This window comes from Opisthocomus hoazin, chromosome 20 (assembly GCF_030867145.1).
Source record: "Opisthocomus hoazin isolate bOpiHoa1 chromosome 20, bOpiHoa1.hap1, whole genome shotgun sequence".
NCBI lineage: Eukaryota > Metazoa > Chordata > Aves > Opisthocomiformes > Opisthocomidae > Opisthocomus > Opisthocomus hoazin.
This window is the reverse complement of record NC_134433.1, coordinates 7,872,422-7,894,701: the sequence shown is the minus strand read 5'-3', so window position 1 is coordinate 7,894,701 and position 22,280 is coordinate 7,872,422. Positions and strand designations below refer to the sequence as shown.

General features: G+C 44.6%; 1 protein-coding gene across 1 annotated transcript in view; it reads right to left on the bottom strand.

The window, feature by feature from the left end:
- The window catches only part of CASTOR2 (cytosolic arginine sensor for mTORC1 subunit 2), a 134,252-nt gene that overhangs the window by 49,933 nt on the left and 62,039 nt on the right, over positions 1-22,280 (bottom strand). The window contains exon 2 of the mRNA XM_075440036.1: positions 19,210-19,280. Coding sequence (XP_075296151.1) covers positions 19,210-19,280 — 71 coding nt within the window. The remainder of the gene's footprint in view (positions 1-19,209; positions 19,281-22,280) is intronic.

Genomic DNA, 22,280 nt, shown 5'->3' with positions numbered 1-22,280 from the left:
AGTCCCATGACAGGGCTTAGCAGAAGCTCAGCACAAGCTCTTGAGCAAAGAAATAAAACAGGCATCTTCATATAAACACAAGCTCTGAAAGAACTGATTGAGAGATGACGGATGTCCCAGAGAAGGAGGCTTACAAAGTGACGCAGACTAAAACACCCGTCCACAGCTTTACCTTCTCCTCCAGAGCTGGTCAACCTGTGCAGAGACAGGCACACGGCCCTACCAGCAACCTCGCTGCTCAGCACGCTTTTTGGCTTCAACTCTTGCCTTCAGGCTATCCTCCCCAACTCTATCTCCAAAGTGCTACCCTTGCACAGCTAACTCTAATTCATAAGAATTAGAATTGGACCTACCAATCTTGGGTCCTAAAAATACAAATAAAAGGACAGCTAACTTTTTCAGCTCCACTGTGCCCTGTTGTTGTTGTGAAACGCCATGGGACAGCATGGTATGAAAGAAAGCATAGAAGCGAAGCGTCCTGCAGAACAAAGCCGTTGTGTCTGTGTTGGACTCGCATGACCTCTTCCTTAGGGTAAACAAATCTGGACTTCTTCTGAACCAGACACAGTTGGAGATGACTCTCCCCTCCCAGGACTCCCAACTGATCCCAAAGATCAAAGAGAGCAGGAAAACCCGAAACACTGGGTTGCTGCAGCCCCATCTCTCCCATGTGTGGCACGGATGGCCCTTCAAATGGGTAAAAGCAATCTCCTGACCTGCTGGACTTGAGTTAATAATTGATTAACTACTTATTTAGCATTTATTAACCTTTCATAACTTCCCTATACATGTGCCCTTAATGAAAAGGGTGATCCTTCTTCTCAGTATAGCTGGACACTATCTGCAGAGTTTCTCCATAGGGACAATTTACTCCAGGTTCCACAATGGCCTGGAATTTGAGGGCTATTACCTACGCTTGGAAAGCAATACACTGATCAACGGTCAGGGACCATGTCCCATGGCACCAGTCAGTTCATCCTGTAATGACGCTGCAAACCAAGTAAAGCACTAATGCACACGCCCAAGTCCCACTGATCTCAGTGGAGGTTTAACACCCACATAGCACCTGGAGCTGGAAACAGTGGTTCCTTGCAGTTTCTCACAAATCATCGTCCTGGAGCCTGCTTTACACCAACCACTGCAGCAGAGTTACTGAGGATTTATCTTACACATAAAAATGTTGTTTAAATTGTGCAATATTGAGTGCTCTGAAGGTAAGCGGCTGCCACAGACAGGGACACAATCCTATTTACCATGAAACCAACCTTGCTTTTCCTGCCATTTGCTTTATTTAGTCTCCAGTTTGCAGCAGCAGGAAGAATGCAGCTGGTCTGCAGCCGCCAGCCGCATCCACCACGCGAGCCAGACGCCACCCCAGTGCGGGAGCTGGGGGCACCCAGGTAACGGATCTCAAAGTAGCAGCCTGTAACGATGCAACTGAACACCAGCATCATGGAGCACACAGAAGAGGAGGTAAATTATCACAGGCAAACTGAGTTTTGGCATCTGCCTTTAATAACCCCAGGCACTTTTAGTAATAGTTAAAACAAAATGCTCAGAAACAAAACCAGTACAACTACCAGCTTGGGCTCTCAAAACTGCTGAAAAACTGCAACTGTATCAGAGCTTGATCATGTTCTGCACATGTTCCTGTTTTAGAGCCAGGTTCAGACCTGCTGCCGTATGCTCTGCAGTTGTAGCTGGCCTCTTCCACTGCCTAGAGCTGGTGTGGAATGAAAGACATCCTTTGCTAGTGAGTGGGACAGGTACCTGCTGCTGCCATGGATGTCCTCGTGGGCAGCAGAAGGACAGAGTGCTCTGGGTGGCCACTTTCTGCTCATCCACAAGCCCAGTAACCACCAGCCTGTTCTTTCTTCTCTTTCCTCCTGCAACCTCCCCACCCCAGTCACACTCCCCACCAGCAGCTGATCCTCATCGCCTCCTCCCATCCTCCTTGTTCATACATGCAGCTTTACTCTTTTTTGTCTCCTGTTGTCCTCCCCACTGGTCCTGTGCCCTATCTTTCCCCGACACTAGATCCAACCCCCCAGCCTGTCCTCATCTCCAGCACTGCTGCTTTCACTCATTGATTTATCCCCTCCAATCTCAGACTCGCTATTCTACCTTTATTCTGTTTCTTCCCCTGCATTGTGCTGGCAACTGCAGGGCCAGAATCCTCCCTTGCTCCTGCACCCCCCGAGGGTCTCTGCTCCCCACTGCAGCACTGAGGCAGTTGTTACAAAGCTGTTGTTTCTCATGCCTTACCCACACCTCGGGGTACAGCACACTCTGCCAGCATGAGCTGTGCGACGGACTGCAAAACACACCGCAACAGACTCAATGTCACTTCTGACACTGCTGAAAAACTCCAGGGTGCAACAAACCTACACCTAGGCTGAATGGTTTTCATAAGGTGAAGGCACCTTCTCATGCACAGACACCTCCTCTGCCAAAGCATCAGAGGACCAGAGCTCTTCAAAGCAAAAGCTGTCAGTATTTTGCAGTATTTCCTTCCAAGCTGCTCCTGAGAATGACTTAAAAAAAAAAAATTTTTTTAATTGAAAAAGTCAGGTCCCCTGACATGGAGAACCTCACGCCAGGTTACCAAATCTAGCACTAGAGAATGAGGCAAAGGCCTGGGGCATTTTAATGGGAAACACTGGGCAAAGTTAACAGAAGGCTGTACTATCGGCCCCACCTATACCAAGTTTTAAACTTCTGCTGACACAGTTCATTATCTTACAAAACAAATTGCTCCAAGTGAACTGTGACATTAGTGTGTGTGATTCTCCAGTTGCTCAGGCTATTAATGTTTAAGATGTAATTAGAAGTAAGGGTAGAAAATAGCCTTTGCAGAATATTTTTCAGACCATTAGTTGAAAGAATTTTCCACACAATTTCTCTCTGGCGTTTCTGAGTACAAGGGCTTTCTCTTTATCAAGTGCTCCCCACCCCGCTAAGCACTACGCGTTTTTGGTAGTCACGCCAGCCACCCACCCAACGTGCATCAGCAACGCCAGCTCTTATTCCACTACTTCACCAAACCGGAGAAGATCAGGTCAAATTAGACTTATATTGACAAGGGGCTGCCTTGTTTCACTTGTCTCACTGGAAAACAGCCAAATCAATTTTACTCTGTAATCCACAAGTCCCTCTTGGTAGCCAAATTGTTAAAGAATTGAAGAAAGAAGCTGGGAGAAAACCAGCAATAGATTATTGCACATCTCTGCACTGTAGAAGTGTCACTACCCAGCAACAGAGACTCTGTCCAGGTACTAACATGCAGCTCGTTAAGGCAGCTCATTTCTGTAGGGGAAATTGTTCACATCAAGCCTCCTTGCCTTCTGCTCACCTTGGAAATAAGGACCTTCTGCACTTATTTAAAACCTTTCTTGCCACCTAGAACCTTCTTTTTTCCAAGCAGCCATTGCAGCTAGTGCTTGCCAATCACAGAAGAGCATGTCAGGTTTATGCTTCCTGGACCACCTTACTATTACTGTTCGTGCTGCAGCAGAGGTTGGGGGTCCTAGGGACAGACCAGAGCCCAGCTGCCCTGAGCTCACTGGAGGGGTGGGAGGGGAGGGAGACCAGAAAAATTCAAAAGCATGAAAAGCAGCAGACGCAAAGCAGTATCGAATACTTTTCCTTTTCCCAATTTTCCACCGAGTGCTTTTTAAGCATCATCTTTCCATTTTCAAACAAGCAAGCAGGCTGCACCCTACGTCAGTAGCCCCACTAATCAAAACCAACAACAGAAGTGTCCCCACCTAGAACAACCCATCAAAAACATACCAAACGCAGCCACAGGAATCTCTATAGAATAGGCTCTTTTTTTCCCACTAAATTTCTCTCCAGAAACTATGCCACTGGAGAGAATTTTTAAAGCAGCTGGGAATGGACTGCGAATCAGTGACAAACACAATCTGAAATATTGCAGTGCTCATGCAAGCTGCCCTGCAGCAAGCGCTCCAGCACGCACCTTGTCCGTTGCACGAAAGAGCCCTGCTCAAAATCCAGTGTTTTGCACTGCCAACAGACCATCAACTCCCCTTGTCACACAACCCAGGTCAGATACATCCACACAACGAGGCTTTTACGCGAGTAAGACCTCTGCTGATGCCCTCCTCCTTCCCACTGTAAAGAGCCAGGCTCCCTCCAACTGCCTTGCCTTCCCCCACTTCTTCTGTGGGGCGGTACATGGACAGTCCTGATCTTTAGGATATTTAAGCCATGTTCAGCACTTGAGTGGCTCTCTAAGCCCCAGCTTAACGTGTCTAAAAATTAAGCAGGTGCGTATGCCTTAAAGGGGCTGCCATTGCCCCACAAAGAGCGTTGCTATTAAGCCTCCTGTTCTCGAGAATGTTTTCTTTTGGGATTGGTGAAGTGTACTCCGCCGTTCCTTTGAACTTTATGAGACACAGGTTGGACTTCTGAAAGCAAACTGCTTTCAGTTTGTGGTTTCCTTTCATCCAGCTGGGAGGCAATCTGAGAAGCTGGCATGGATTGTCCTTGATTCTTGGACACAAAAATACATTTCCTTGTAAAGGTAGATACAAGTCACTAAACCCAGGCACATTGTGGCATGTTGGAGTATTCATCTAGGTCAAGAATTTGTTTATACAAATTCTAAAAATGAATTTGTCTGGGGGGGGAAAAATGATCCCTTCTCTGTTTAGAGCATGAAGAGACATGGTAAACATCCATCAGAGCAGGCACTCCTGTCTGCTGCACACAGCAGAGAGCTTGTTCGAGAGGCTGTTTTCTTTTTTGTTCACTGGTTGAAATGCCAAAATAGACATCCACCAGAGGCTTATCCACATGATGACCCGCATAAATCCTCACCCCGCATCTCCAAAGGCTCAATTCTAACTTTTTGTTTTTTAAAAAAACAAACAAACCAAACCACCCTAATTCACCAAACCTAAAACCGGTATCACTGAGGATTTCAGCTGTGTGCCAGCAGTACTCAGAGACCAGGACACAACCTACCCTCTAGCTCCTGAGGACACCCTCCTCTGCTGGACTGCCCTCAGTTACGGATGTTTGTGTCCGTGTGTGAGCTGCCTGTTTAATTCACCAACTAAAGAAAACCCTGGTTTGGTCCTGGACGGCTAAGTCCTGGCAGATGCTCTCACTAGATATACTAAAGCTTGAAAATCCAATATACTTTTTCAGTTTTACGGACAAGCTCCTGACAAAGAACAGCTAAAAATGCTTTCACTTAATCCCCTTGTACAACCCTGAATAAATATACACATATACAAATATAGGTATATACACATACATACACACAGGTGTTATATATATATAAATTAGCAACTCTTAATTACACAAGTTCAGCTCAAAGCGTTTCAGTAAATAAACATCTTACCCAAGCGCAGGGAAGCAGAAGAGAAAAACAACTGTGAAATAAATACCTTGCAGACACAGTTACTTCAGCAGGACTCCCAAGATTACCATTTATTTAGTGCTCACAATCTGCTCAGCAACATGCAAGATACAAAGATAAAGAAATCGGGCTGCTGCGGACCCTCCAGGGGCACGTCAGCCACAAGCCCAGTGCTGCTGACACCTCCGGCCCTTGAGAAGTCGCCTCTCATCTTATGAAACTTTTCAATTTCATGTACTCTGAAAACAGTTCAACAAAATACATGCAGACAGTGACTGCGGAGATACGGTTCATTCCAACTTCAAAAATTCAATAAATATGAAAGTAGGGAAGTTGTAACTGAAGAGTAAGTCTTGTAAAATAAACACGAGAATGTTTTGGTAGAATGTGGCAATGGAAATCCCAGAAAGAGCAAACCCAAAAGAAAATGGACAAACCTCATGCAAAGCAAAACTGGGGACACGTTTACCACTTTTTGACTACATGGTATGCAGAAAGCTTGGAGAGGGACTAGGGAAGAAAATAAACTTGAGTTTTTACGCTACTCTGAAGGAAGTTAAGCACTGTAAATCCTATCTTAAACCTAAACTAGGTGCCTAGAATCAGGATTTAGGATTAAAAAATTATGTGATTCAAACTGATATGTATATTCAGAGAGAGAGGGGGATGGGAGGAAAGAGAGAGGGAGGTATGAACCCAACTATATTGTGATTCTTTTTATTTGTCTTCTGGAGATGGAGTATTCATATTTTACGAATTCTATTCTTCACTATCACAAGAAAATCAACTGGATTTTTTTCTGTTAAAAAAAAGTGCTATAGCTATAATAGAGTTCTCCGAGATGGAATTTTAAGGGAAGACATATTCTGAAACAGCTTATCAAAAGCCAGAATTTGTCTTACAAACTTTCTCCCTGCTTCCCGAGTAGCATGGAATGAAAGCAAAGATCCTCTGACGGACTTCACAGAAAGATTAGCAATAAACAGTCAGTTCTCAATGGAGGGACTTTTGTAGGATAAATCAATAGGAGACCCAGCAGGATCTCTGTTATTTTACATTTTTATTAAGGCTCTGTTCATCCCCTTTCCTAAGAGTTTTGGAAACACTGTGGATAGCTCCTTGAGAAACATGAAGTCGATATTCAAAAACCCTTACGAACTGTAGGGAGGAGAGATGTGAATAAGGCAATAGGCATCATTATGCTACAGTGCAAACAAACAACACCTGAAACCCGATGAAATTATCTGTGAGCAGGTTTGGAGGATCTGAAGTACAAATCCATGCAGTGCACACAGAGCCACATGTGCTGACGGAGGACGTCACAGAGACTGAAAGAACGAAGAGGTTTCAAAAGGGGTGTAGACAACTTTGCAGTGGATCGGGATACGGATAGGTATTGAATATGGTAATATGGATTCAACCTGCAATTTAGGAACCCCTCCGTTGTTGATTGGTGGGGAACTGTAGTGGGGAAGAATATAAACTTCCTTGCTCGTGTCCTGTCCTTGCAGATCTTACACAGAGGACAACCCACGGGCACTGCTCATGTAGCCACAAGCCAATGAGCTGACATGCCCAATTTTTTTCGCACAGATCAGCATCTCAGCAGAACTGGCCAAGTCCAGATTAATGCAAACAATAAGTTTTCACTGTTATTATATGCTGCAATTGATGAAGTAATCTCTCTTTCATTGTATTACCATGTCTGAGCAGGATAACAGCCATCTAAAAGCAAATGGATATAGAGCCCAGAAACCAGAAACCTTCAAAAGCCCCCTCTGCGCAGTGGTACGGGACTGCTCAATTGAAAGGCGGGGGTAAACTCTGACTGCAGATCAGCAAGCACCTAATTAAAGTTGCAAGACTTTTAAGTAGGCATCCGACATCAAAACTGCAGTTTTGCATCATGGTTATGTAAACAGGACCTTAAAGGAAGAGCTTAAAGCTCTGCAACAACCAGGACTTGGTATGGAATTGTCAATCACGAGCTCAGGAAAGGAATCAAAATAGGGAGTAGAACAGTGAAAAAGAAAAAAAGAATCTATTTTCTTTCAGATTTAAAATTTCCAGGGAATTAAAGGAGGGGAAGGACTCCCCAACAACCACTTCCTGCTGTCACAGGAGGGAATTCAAAAATCACCGATTTGTACAGCCCAACGCTGTACAGCACAAATCATGAGTCAGGATCTAATTAACATAACGTGACGCTAATGCCCTCTCCAAATTGAATAAATGATTTGGAAGAACAGTTGACTTGTATGTTTATTTCTATCACTGTCTGATTGTGCACGAAGTGCATGAGCCATAAAAGCAACATATGGGCAACTCCAGTGTAATATAACCCCCAAGAAGCTACAACCCTCAACTACAGGTAACTCGCACCTGCTTTCTTGTTGCCTGTGTCTCTAAAATGCTCCGCAGCCTCAGCTGTGCAAGTCCTGTCAATCTTGCTGTGCTGATAAAACATATTTCTGGAAGGTGATTACAGTGGAAAGACAAATTTACTGATCACACAGTCCAAAATGATGAGAAGCGTTCTAACCACAGGGGCAGAAGAGCGGGCATGCCTTTAGCATGATGCACCGAGTATCAGAAGATCGACGCATCTCTGCCAAGGAAAGCTGGAAACGCAACTCACTCAACTTTCTCATCTGTAAGCTGCATACAAAATATTAGTGCTATGGTCAAATAAAACATTCTACCATTTTAGGCACATTGCCTAATTAGAGGCCATTGTTATCTGAGAACACTGTTTTTGCAGCTGTCAGGAAATTAAATAACCCAAGGGTAATGTGGAATTAAACGAAGCTGTACAAACACATAGCCCAGCTCTGAAATCCTGACTCTGACAAGTAACTCCTCTGCCTTCTAAGGGACTAAACATCTAACTAGGGCATGCAACCATCCCTCGCTATCAAGCCACAGGATAACACAATATCAGTCCTTCTTGAGAGGCTGATGCGGCACTCCTTAGAGACTGGGAACTCGCAAATCCATATGCATGCACAGGCACTGCCTCCTCTCCACTTCAATAATCAGCACCTCCTGAGGAAAGACCTTCAGTACAAGTGTCCACTAAGAGAGCAATCAAGGACTGATAAAAGGAAATGCTCATACACAAACCCCTGCTTTCACCTCATTTTCAATCAATTACTTCTCCTCTTGCAATCCTTGTAACTTTAAACTTTGACAGCAATCTAAAAACTAAGCTGGTTATACTTTTACAGTGACTTTTTAAAAATTAAACAAAATGGAGGAGTGCATTTCCAATGAGATCAGCGCAGTCATGTGAAATGCACAAAAATGTCCATTTAGAAAATACGTTTAAGGTGGCCTCCTTTCTTAGCTTTCTACTTGTGACTTCTGCTATGAGAAACAAAAACCTCAGAGGAACAGCAAAAATCTGAGTCTCAGAGCAAGGAGGTGCAGTTCTTGCCAGGCCAGACACTGATGATTTAGCAATAAATGGCATTGCACAAGAAAGTTGTAATATAGAACTTGTTCTAATGCGATCGCACACTTCCCACCTGGGTATGAGCACAGGGGGATAAGTGACTCACTGCTGACTACTGGGAGAGTCACTAGAAACCTGTGGTTTTACAGTAGTGTCTTAGAACAGACATTCGAGCCTTTGCAATACAGTGGTAAATGAAGTCTGATTTTGAAGTGCAGACAAGTAGATAGCAATTTGGGCTTGTAGTTAAGGCAAAAGCACACACAAAGTGTGTATGTGACTTGAACCAAGTCATTCGCTCTCCTTTTTATCAGTTTCCTCATATGTGGGAGAAAAAAATTCATTCTTACCTCACAGGGGTATCATAAGACAGGAAGTATGAATACACTCCAAAAACAAAGCATCGTTATTATGTTTGGCTAGAAATGTGGAACATGGTAAGGTAGATTCCAAAAATAATCATTATGCCCACTCTCACTGGAGAGCTGAGTTAGGAAGACAAATCCAGGTTAGGCTCCAGTCTGCTCTCAGGAAATCAAGCTGCTCTCTTCCTTCCTCTTCACGGGATAACGCACCACCAGTGAGCAAACCTGGAAAATCAAAACCAGATCCAAGCTCGAAAAGCTGGTGTTTGCTCACGAGAAGGAAGAAGGGAGCAGAAATTGGCTTTTTTCTTTAGTGATAAGCAATGAAGATTAAAAGTCTGGCTCAAGATGTGTTCAGAGCATGGGTATGGGTGTATCTGTCCTTCTGCACAGGACTGCCTCCTAAGTGCTCTGACTTTAATGCCCTCTCTGGGCCATGATCAAGAGCTGGGTCCTTCCCAACCTGCTGACCGTGGCTTTTTGCCCCCAGCCAGGAAAGCACTGCTCACAACCAGCTTCTCCTCAGCCGCTCGCTGCTTCACGAGCAGATGGGCTCCACAGTCCGAAAGAACTGAGGATTTCGTCTCTGGTAGTCAGAGGACAGGAATTGCAGAAATCAGCAGATTACCCACTTCCTGATAAAACTTTCCCTGTGTTTCAAAAACTCTTGGCAAAGGCTTTGCTCACAGAATCTGCAAGCCAGGGGGTGGGGAGGACCTAGCCCAGACAGTTGAAGACAACACTGACGGCTCAGGTTACTGCTGGCAAGGGGATGCAGACAGCATGTTTCACTGAAAAACAGTGAAATAAAAGAAAATTAAAACAAAACAAACTGGTGCACTTGGACTCACATTTCCAATTGCTTCTGTATTTTCAAACAAAATAGCACAAGGAATTCTTTTTTTCTACTTTTTTTTTAAATCACATTTCAGACAACATTTCACCGGACTGACAGGGCAGAGCAAATAATTACATTTCAAACATGACTTGAAGATGGAGCCACTAAATTCTTAACCATTATATGACTGTAACCTTGAGGTTGTGAGACTTAATCCTGTGCAAGATTAAATACTAAGATATGAGATTTAAAAAAATTATGAAACTTTTTTCATAAAAGGGTATTTTTTCCACCATAATCTCCAATCTGTTCCGCTGTAGAGATGATTTATTCAGTAGGTCTGCAAGTACACCCATTGTAAAAGTGAATCCTGTGGGACAGAAGCTACCTCTATTATTATTTGTCATCGTCCTTGCCTGTTACATTATCAAAGCATTTCCACATGTTTACTAATTAATCTTTATAAGTCCTGTTATGAGGTGATTTAATAGGATTATCCCTGTTTTTGAGATGAGGAAACTGAGACACAATGAGAGACTTGTCCAAGGTCAACCAGAAAAGCCTGCAGCAGACCTGGGAACTTCATCACGCTGCTCTGATTCCCTGTCCCTTCACCTTGCGATTGCAGCAGCAAATGTACTCACTTGAGAAAGGCTCAACTGCCCAACAGGCAGCTCTTCCACGAAGCCAGAAGAGACCTTCTGCGACTGTCAGGCCAAAAGCCTACAGATCACAGTTGGCCAGCGTGTCACCATCAGCTTCATGCTGCACGCAAAGCCAAGTACATCCCCTCTTTGTTTTAACTGCACAAGAATTAGCTCAAAGCACCGAGCCTCCCCTCACCCCCCCCAAAAGAGAACTGTTTGGAGTCAAACACATGCATCACTCTGCATTTCCAGAGTTAGATACAAGGAATTCAATAGATTCTAGTGAAAACCAAACAACTAGACACGCTGCACTGGGATTATGAGAGCTACTAAATACTGTGACCTTAGTGTAGAAAAAGTGAGAGCACAATAACCTTCCTAAAAACCAGTCTGTCATCACCTGCAAACAGAGAAAACACTTCTTTCGTGGTAATCCCTTGCAAAATGCCAGCACGCGGCACTCCCCAGGGTTGGTCTCTGAGCAGATTTGCCAGATTTTCTTTTTAGTGCAGAAGATCCCAAGGATCGGGTTTCCCCAGGATCAGCAGTCATTCGTCAAGGTGAGAAAATTCCTGTCTCTGGTAGGCTTGGAGGGTCCTCCTGGTCAAGTGAGGAGGGAAAGCAGCTGGCAGAAAGCTGCAAAAGACTGATCACTGCACTAGGAGAAAATAAAGTCGGTGACGTTTTGGGGCACTAAATTTGCCACCTCTGCCTGAGCACCGCTGCCTAGGTACAGACAGAAAGTAAGTTTGTTTGGCTTTCCCTCCTCACTTGACCAGGAGGACCCTCCAAGCCTGCCAGAGACAGGAATTTTCTCACCTTGACGAATGACTGCTGATCCTGGGGAAACCCGATCCTTGGGATCTTCTGCACTAAAAAGAAAATCTGGCAAATCTGCTCAGAGACCAACCCTGGGGAGTGCCGCGTGCTGGCATTTTGCAAGGGATTACCATGAAAGAAGTGTTTTCTCTGTTTGCAGGTGATGACAGACTGATTTTTAGGAAGGTTATTGTGCTCTCACTTTTTCTAGACTAAGGTCACAGTATTTATGAGACGCCAAGGTGGAGGAAATCCACTTCCTCACCAGGTCATGAACTTAAGTACTGCTTAAACCTTAAAGCAGGTGCACAACTAGCAAAGCTTGGGAACTGAGGGTTGAATGCTTTCAGACTTGGGAAAAGGGGTTCATTTTTCTGCTGTATCACTGATACCTCAGCTCTCTCTGTGCTTCAGTTCTGAACCTGTGACGGGCGGAAACAGCACTTCATCATCTCTTACAGGGTGCTCCATGTAAAACTTACTTAAAAAGCAGGGAAAGATCACAAATTACAGTCCTGCCAGCACTTACAATAATCAAATGCTTCAAAAGGTCTTACAGAGTGTGTTCAGCTTTGTCCCTTCCTTGCCATGGGGTGCACAGTTAGCTACCCTAGCATGTCTCCACCAAGCTGGCAGATTGTGATTAGCTCTAGATACAGCCAAACACTGAGAGTCACCAACTCCTCTTCAGCCCTGCCTTAAAAAAACCCAAACAAACCAGAAATGCACCAGTGGAACAGCCAGCAGATGGTCTCCAGTGAAACAAATAAGCAGGGCTGCTACTTCTCTGTTGAGCTGCATCTTGCTCTTACAGATTAACCTAAAATTTCACTGAATCTTTACATCATTTCAGTCAGAAAAGCTTTTATAGGTCCCGCATTTATGAGAGCGGGTTGATAAGAGTGAGCCATGGTATCTATCTGCTCATCCACCTCAGGCTTTGGAAAGTGCTAGGAAGCAGCCAAGACACAATAAATTTAAAGGAGGAAATCATGGCCAGTCAAGTGGTTCAGGAAGAGATGTTTGGGCTTTCTCACCGCAGTCTGCGAAACAAAAATAGATATAAATACACACCCATCTGCTGAAGGAAACAGTGAAAAAAACGTATTATTTATGCAGTATTTCTTTAAAAAGGAGCAAGCAGAGAAACTGGACCAAAAGACTTTACATGGCAGGTTACAAACATAAGGAGTACTATGTGCTCTCAAGATTTGCAAACCCACTCACATATGAGCTCTAAGGAGAAGCTGAAGGGCTCCTTTCTCCAGGTGACACAAAGCAGACCTTGGAATATTACACATTTCTCATCCTTCCTGCCTTTTCCCCAAAAACTTTAACTACCAAACCCTACTGCCTCTCGGGAGAGGGCAGAAATCCCACAAAATCACAGCTCCAAACATATTTATTGATCTATATCAGCATATATGCACTGCAGGAAAAACCTTCCCAATCAAACACCTATTTCTAATCAGCCAGTAGTAAAATCCCCATGTTTTTAATTTGAATTTAGGTCATTAATACCACATTACTTGAAAAACCTGAAAACCACAGACACAGTGCAGCCTGGCCAATACAGAGATCCAAAAGAGAGCAATTGTGCACATGTTCAATAGAGAAAAACATCTTCTGCCTAGCAACCGGCAGGCTCTCCTGGCGGTCCAGGGGAAGGAATTCAGTGCTATAAATGTCAGCAAGCAAATTAAGCCACTGTGCCTAAGATACAAAGGCCTAGTCACTGGACAATAAAAAAATTAAAGGATAAACAGTTATACAAGAAATACCAAAAAAAACACCCAGATGCATCACTTAGCTTGCTTCCCTCTGTAAATTTAAATAAAGTTACAGATTGCTCCCAGCTAGATGGGTTCTATGCTTGCACTTATTTATAAGCTGATTTCTTGCCTATTTTATATACAGGATGAGAGAGAGGACACTGAAAGCAATTTACCATTTCGATGTTACTGAAAAAGGGATTCAGTGTGGTACTGAAGCATACGATGGTCCTGAATCCAAGGTCAGATAGGGAGCAGGTTGTCTGAGGCTGACGGTTATCAAAACAAAGCACTACCAGCAGGAGGGCTTTTTTTTTTTGTTATCCTTTCTTTTTATTAGAATGAGGTCAACATTTTATGAATTCTGACAAAATCTCTCTGCCACTGTAACTAGTTCAGATTTTTCAAATAGTTCAATTATCCTTCACGTACTGGGCAATTTATTGTGAGGTACGAACTGAGATTAGGAGCCTCCTCGTTCTGGAAACTGTGTAAATGCATGGATTTCTGGCCTTAGGGAAGTTACTAGCCGTATTAGGCGGCTGAAGAAGGTTAAAGCAAGGACTGCCACCTCCATCTTGCAGATGAACCTCAGTGTTGGGAGACTGAAAGTCTTTCTCTGTGTTCACACAGGGGATCTACACCTGAGAAGGAGATGTTTCCCATCTCTGCTTCAGTACTGAAATCAAACTGCCTTTCCTTTCTGATTCCAATCCAGAACAGATCAGTCAGGACCTAAGGTCTGCTGACTGCACTGACCTACATGAAATAGGCTTGCCAGTTCCAGGAGAAAGATGACCAGAGTACATGAAGGTGATGTGTTCTCCCTACTCACCCCAATTTCCCTGAAATTAGAATATATATGTTTACCAACTTGGAAATCGCAAGGATTCGCTCCTCCCTCGGCCCCAGCATTTGATTTTTCTTCCCCTTCTCTGATGCCTTTTACGTTCATTGTCTACAGAGAAAAATTGCACACAAAGGACACCAACCAAGCATCAAGGCTGTGAAAGTAGTGATCTCACTTGAAAATGGTAGCAACATGTCGCTTTACAATCCTCCACCTTCAGGACAGCTTTGCCGGGGCGACAGACTGTCACAGACCCCACTTATGCAGATGTTCATGGACCAACTCAACAGCTGCCAAGGTCACAGAGGAGGCTAGGATAGGGCAGCAACAGGCTAGAGGTTGTACCTGCCGCAGAGAAAGAAGCCTTCAAACTCCATTCACTGCCATGCAAGAGGTCTCAAAAATCAAAGCTCCTCTTTCCACCGTAAACAGGGGAGAAACTCAAAAAATAGAACCTGGTGCCTTCTAGGTGCAAAAAGACTATCTTGCCCTAAGAACAGTAGTACAAAGGAGCTCCTTTTCCCTTACAACATCGCCAGAGCCCAGTGGTGGCGATTCTGGAAAAGTCCTTATCAAACAGTTTGGCTTTGTTTCAAGTGGATACAAGAGATACTGAAACAAAGAAATACCTGAGGGTAAGCTGTAGCCATCTCCCACCCCCATGCAACTGAGCCAACTTATACAGATGACACTGGATGGGCTCTTCCTTCATTAGGCTTGTAGAGAATAAAAGTGGTGGAGGGAAAGTGTTAGTTCTTCATTGCACACTGTGCTGTGCAATTAGAGAAGTGCTGTAAAATGGGAAGCTAGACCGATGGCATTTCATTGAAAGCTACCCAAGCAGAGCTATCGCTAGACCTAGTCAGTGGGCTTCCAAGAGAAAAGAGGATGAATCGGACTGCAGACAAACCAGCTGGAGAAACCAGGAACAGAAAAGGGACAATCCAAACAAACCAAACACCCAAACTGCCCCTTCACCTCCAATAAAAGGCTCTCTGGACATATGGTATGGAAGCTGCAACGTGACAGCTGTTGGGAGTGCCACTGGAGGAACGGTGCTACCCCCAGACCCTATTATTTTATTCAGATGGCATCTCCAGGGCAGGACTGCAATGTCCAGAACTGCTTCCCAATGCACATAAACAGGGTTTCCAAGAGCATGGCTATCTCCAGGTGTGCGGGTATGTACTTTGCTCTCAGTGTGTGAAAGCTAAAACAGAGACTGTTGGGACCAGTAAGATCACAGGTTAAAAGCTCTGCTGGTGGAGCTGCCCAGAGACGGACTCTGTCCTTGCTGCCCTTTGAAAAAGGGACAGACTACACAGAGAGCAAAGGAGTTATGGAATATCTGTACCACGCACAGGCAGCTCCTGCTTTCAGCCAAACCTTGGGAAAAAAAGCAAACCAAACTCAAATACTCCTGTATTTCAGAGAGCAGCAGCCGTTTGACTTCTCTGTCATGTGCTGGCTGCACAGCAGGTGATAAATGCAAGGATTTTACATGACTGTCCAAGCACCCCAGTAGCTGAGACACTTGTCTTCACACAGGAGGGCCCATGGCCAAACTCCTCCTGCTAATTCATCTCAGTATCAGCCAGGAAAAGAGCTTTCTGTGCACTGTCCTCCTGTGTTATTTGCTGAATAAAATTCTTCCTTATTAACAGGCCAAAGTCCAAGAAACGGCCACTGGAACAAACAAGGTTCTGTGCAGATGTAATCCCCACCTCACCACTGGGGAATTAAAGCAAAGAATTAGACTGTAGCCGTTCCCTTCCAGCACGATGAATTCTTAAGCAGGTTACGGCTTTGCACTGCAGACGCTTTCTGGGGAGAAGAAATAATGACTTCTTTCCCAGCCCGACTCACTTGCTACTCTCCGGGAAACAAGCCTGAGGATTATTTTTTGACAAAACAGTTAAGAACGATCACTGCATGTCAGTATGTTTGAAGTGTTAACCTCGAGGGTTGCTGAAAGTGCCAGTATTTCTCCAGCCTATTCTTTTCCCTTCAGTGCTGTTTGTGATATGCAGGAAGAAGGAGCCTGGCTAACATGAGAGATACCAGCTAACAGGACAATCTTCTCACTGCTGCTGCAGCAAAAATTCATACACTTGCTGGAGAAAGAAAGGTCCCAATTTTCCACACAGAAAAGCGTGTCCTTCAGAGACTTACATCAGGTTTGTTAAGAACTGCAAGAACAAAAGTTACCTGGAGATGAAAAAAAAGTCACTTGCTGCTGGACTTGCTACCTAAACTGCTCACAAAAGGTGAAGATTTACCCTGTAAATCTTGAGCTCCGCCTGGCACTTCACCAGTCAGATCCAGAAGCAGCTGATGCACTTGAGACAGACATGAATGGTGCTCTTTTGCAGGAAGGTGAGATGCTGCAATTCATACAGATTTTGATCCTGTTCAAGCCCATGGGCTGATTACGTGCTATGCAAAGACCAAGTGAGATTCCTCTTCCCGAGACATTTACAGCCAGACTGGAAGGGGAAGCATGTAGTGAAGCGGAGCCCTGTCACTGTTACAAGGCATCCTAGATGGTAGATCCTGAATTCCTCCAGACCATGAAAAGCTTACAGCGTACGGAAATAAGGAACAGGGATGGAGCAACAGTGGAGACTGCAGTCAGCGCTAACCATGAGAGGAAGCTTTATATGTGGTGGTGACTAATCAGAAAGAAAAGCATGGACTGGACACAAACCCGAAGGGCAGGGGTGTTGTGTTGGTAGAGTTAGCAGGATGCAGAGTATACAAGTCTTGCCAGCAGATCATCACTTACTAGCAAACAGCAAAGAAGAGGTGATGAAGCTGCCACTCCATGACACTACTACCCATGGTGGGTTTTGCACCTAGCTTCCACACCATGTCGTAGTAGAGGATGGCCTTAGCATGCTCCTTCCTTCCCCTGTGTTGCCTGGAACGTGACCTGCTCTCCTGCAAAGCCCTGCTTCAACACCCCAGCTGCACGCTCTGTATGGGAAATAAAGGGATGTTATATGCTGCCAAAACCATAGCTCAGTGGAAGCTACATGGGCACTGTAACTATTGGCAGTAAATTTGTGTGTCTATGAGAGCCAAGGGAAGAAAGTCAAAAGGGTCCAGGCAGAGAGGACTGCTGCTTCGAAGTGCAGCAGCACTGTCTGGTTCACAGAGATAACCTGGGGCGCCAGTGGGACACGCAGCTCCTTGAGGACACTGGCCTGGCTAGACCTGGGATTTTGGGATTTGCTCCAAGTACAACCAGAGGCGCACATGGTGCAACACAACCCCCCACTACTGATGAGCAAAACCACCACATCAGCTTACCTTTGTTTCAAGCTGGAATAATTTCCAGAGAGATGAATAGCAGTGTGGCTGCTAGAGGCTGTACGGGGGTGGTTACAATCCGGACTTGTCACCAGTGATTGAACTGAGGAATCTGCCTTGTGCCAACTGGGCAGAGAAATGAGTGCCATGGACGTCACAGACACAGAGGCGATGCTGGATGAGCATGCGCCTAGCACGGCAAATCTTCAGGGACAGCACGGTTCATTGACCAAGACTCCCTCTAGAGAACGGGAATCTCCAGGTTTCTTGCTCTGCCACGTGCTGTGGCCCTTGGAAAAAAAACATTCTCTTCCTTTGGTGACTTCTTTCTTAAAATGAAGCTCTTCAAGGGAGGCTTTGTGTCCTACTGTTATTATGAAACCAAATCTGAGTATTTCCCCCAGCTACCACCAATAATAAAAAAGACGATACTACCAATAGTAGTAATAACATTTTTGTACATATGCCCCCTGAACAAATGCAACAAGGGACATTCTGGCAGCAGAATTGTTTGTCACCTCCTCTTCTGGGAACAGAAGCAGAACGTGTAACATCTACTTTCAATCAAACCCCACAACTCCCAAATTGCAAACAGCAATAGCTGTAAAGATCCATTTGTCTATTCTCAACCTAGTGATTATTTTATGAAAATGTTTAGCCACCATTTTAGTGTTCTAAAATGTAATAACTTATTCTATTATTTGTTTATGAGAAGTCCTGAAACAGAGTAATTCAGCAATGCTACTGATTATAAAACTTTGACTCTGTACTAAATAGAGATGGTATAGTTTCTAAATTTCTCCTTAGGGTTTGGTTATTACAAACCTATTGAATATTACAGTGTCGCAAGTAGTTATTCGATAGTTAATTCCTATTCAGGGATGAAATCCTCTTTTTTTCATATTTTAATGAATTTTCTCCAAACCGGTAAAATGTGTAGACTTTTAATTCCAACCACAGAAAACAGTGCCTGAACCAAAACAGTAATAGCTGCACAACACTTCCTCATTCCACCACCTCAGTAACACTGCTACAAACAAAACCTTCCCACATGATAAATGTTATTGCAAACTATTTCCATCCACAAAGCCAAACAATTCTCTCCATCAGCACTCACCCAGTGCCAAGAGCCTGCAGCTCCCAAGCACATGCCAACCCCCTTCTTTGACACACAGCCCACTCCACCTTTGGCAGAGGCTGAAAGAGACCTTCAGCCACCACGGGCAAAGGTGGCACATTTAGTATGGAGAGAGCTGGGTGTTACGAAAGGGGGATAAACCACAGCTTTCAGTGATGAGCCAAAGGAGCTGACTCGCCCCTCCACAGCACTGTTAATGTCGTGGGGATGATAGCAACTACTCATCTTCGAGTGCTCTGTTAAAGAGTGAGGCTGGATGAACAAGCTGGAGATGCAAGATGCAGTGTGCTTGTGGAGGTTTGTGGACAAAGGCCAGCTCATTTTAATACAACGACATACAGATGGTTTTGCTTTTTCAAAAACACTTAAGCTGCTCTTTAAGACTTGCGTGTGCTCTTCTCCCAGCATTAAAATATATTCATATTCCATGTGTGACATGCTGTATACAGCACAGCAGCAGAGTCAGTGTGTTTAAGTGATCAAAGCACCTTTCATAGCTGTACTACTAGCACTGACAAACAGATCTGTTTTACAAATGCTTTGGTTTATAATCTCAGCAAGAGATGACATGTTTTCCTCCTCCACCCGCAGCCTGGATAGTGAAGTGGCACATGCTGACACCTACCTAGGAAGCCCTCTTCATCCACAATGATGGTGTAGTCCTCTGGGGTTTCCGTGAGGCTGAAGAACTTGCACCTGGCAAAAGCAAACAGCAGCAGAATATGATTAGCCATTGGACTGAGAGGAGCCTGGTCGTCCACCTAAAACGAAGGTCCTTTCCCACCCAAACTGTGCCAGAGGAAAGAGTCATGATCTGATGTTTACGGAGAGGCCTGAGGCTTTAACAGACCTGGATTTTATTCCCGGCTCAGCCACTCACACTGCGTGACCCACATTCCCTGCTGCCTGCCTATGCACAACAGAGCTGACAAAACACTTATTATTTTTATGACTTAGTTACTTTTTGTAATAACCTTATCCCTTAGGGCTTCCTGTCACAGCCCAGGACCCGCTGTATCGCACTGACAGAGCAAAAGGCTTTGCTCACCGACTGATCGCTCCAACGCCCTCCAAAAGCCTTCCCATGGTTCACACATGCACCCATCTTCCCTCTTTGCCCACTGCAGTTTCTTGCTTTGTCAAGGTTTGACATCTAAGATCTCCAGCAAGCCCCAATATCTCTTCTTCCTGCTTCGGAGGCTTTTCCCACCAGCAGGCAGCATCCCAATTAATTCCCTCGGCTGGTCCTTGCCCCTTCCCTCAGTAGGTGCCTCCCTTCCCTGGGGAGCTCCAGATGAAGAGTCAAGTGGTAGGGGCCATCGAGCATCACAAGGTTGAGCTTCTCCCTCTCTCAATCTCCTACTGCCTCTGTTCTGCTCCGTGCTCATCTTTTGACACTGCAGGCTATGTGTGGCACAGCCTCTCCACCTCCTTCAGCACTGAGCACAATGTCACCTCTAATGTGAGATACAAAATAAATGTGACACAGGACTCTTCACTGTAGACACACCAACAAAAAAAGCCTCAGCCGTAACGTTTAGCACCACAAATAGTTGAAAAGTTTTTTTTCACTGACACACCAACCTAAGTACAGCAACACCTACTAAAAAAAACAAAAAAAAAAAACCAATGCAAACTTTCTCCAGCTTCTATTCAGTTGGTCCCCAGCAACGGCAGAAAGGTTTGCAGGTTTTGCAAGGTCATGTTCACCTTCAGCACAGCATGGACCTGTCAGGCATCAGCACAGCACAGGCCGGCTCCCCCGACCCACGCAGGGCTCGTGGCCCCCCCCAGGAGCATGCCAGAGCACATGGACTGTGTTTGCCGCCCAAGCCACAAGAAAAATTTTGCCCTCTGGGAAGCTAAATCAGTGCAACAGGAAGAGCCAGCAGGACGAAAGAGCAGGATTTCACAGTTACAGTGTAATACTATCAGATTTATCTGAGGCAACCTATAGGAAATGTTTCCAATACCGGAAAAAAAAAAAAGATTGTTCTTAAGGCACCCAGTTTTCACAGTCTGTTCACAGAGCAACGCCTTCACGGAGCACAGTTCAGAAGGACTCAGCAACTAGGGACTACCAGGGCTTCTCAGCACTGCTGAGCATCTGTGTCCCGAGATCTTCAGGACTTCTGAAAGCCAGGAACCCCACACGCTGGTGGCTCAAGACACCAGAAACTGGAAGCATTCATTTGATTAGAGAATCAGACCAAAAACTGGCTTAAGAATTCTTTTGACTTGCTGAAAAGAAAAAGGATTGCAGCTATTCCCTCCAAAAATAACAGAGAAAAATGAGATGGCTGCTGCCCTCCCCCTCACCTCATCAGGAAAACTAGAAGAAACAACATGCAGCTCTACTAGTGACGTGCCACGTAACCAACAAGATTTCATGTAAATGGAAACTATCAGACAACCTGCCTTTAGAGAGTTGTCCTGTTTTCTGGAAGCATCTGTCACGACAATCAAGCATGACACTCTCCTTCCTAGCACAGACGTATCACCATAAAACATGGAAGTGGCCCCACCACAACAGAAACCACAACTTAATTATTCTGTGTCATTGGTAATAGTAAATGTGGCTGTCACAGCAGCTAACTCAACTCTCTCCAGGAACAGAGCCAAGAGAAGCAGAAATCAGTAGCAGCCCAAATTTTTTACTCTCAGTTCTTAACTACACAAGGATGTTACCTGTGCAAGGGGTGATACAAGCTGGGTAAAAAGAACTTCTGGGATGCTGCTCCAGATGACTCGCAGGAGGTATAAGCATTTATTTAGTGGGCGAGCTCCCTGGAGAAGTCACTGTAATAAAATTCTTTGCTGCTACTACTACCTGACCAAGCCACACACATGCTGACTAGGGAGAAGCTAGTGGTCTTCAAGGAGGAAATGTTCCTATTAAAAAAAAATAAAAAAAAGTCTTCCCTGATCTGTGATGACATTTATAGAGGAATTTTTTTTTCCAGAACACTAATACATGTCTTTGTGCACACATCGGCCCCAGCAGAAAAAGTAGGATTGTGACAGATGCCATTTTCTTAGCACACATCTAAAAGTGATGATATTTAAGGGATATGTATAGATGAAATCCCGTAATTGCTGGCTCAGAACACATGTCAAAACCTCACATCTTCACATACCAGCTCAAAGCCCAGTCCCCACCTCACTGCAATTCTGTAGCAGGTCAGCAGCACAGCGCCATCTGAATTTAAAAGCGAAGTCTTTTCACCAGCACAGAGAAGACCAGCAGTTCTTGTGGTATACATTCACTTTGTTCAAGCCAGTGAGGCATTCTTTTTCTTTTTCTCAGGATAAAGCTGAAAATGAAAAACTGGAATTGCAAACATTGTGTGATAAAAAAACAGCATGAAAAATTTTCTTACTATTGCATGCTGCCAAAACTCAAGTCCTCACCCTAAAACCTGTGCCTCAGCACAGATATGTAAAGATCTATTCCACTGTGAGCGCAACTCAAAAATTGTGTCTTGAATCAATGACAGCAGGAACTCCATGCCATATTTCTCTCCTGCACTATACTACACATGCCTCTTCCATTCAAGCTGTTCCAATCATCTCTCTTTGTTCTTACACCAGTTCTTGGTAAGCTGAATGCCAACAGCATCTTCTGTTATCACACCAAAGCCAAGAAAGGAAAAGATTGCCCTTTAATAATTTTGAGACATCAGGCAAACAGTATTT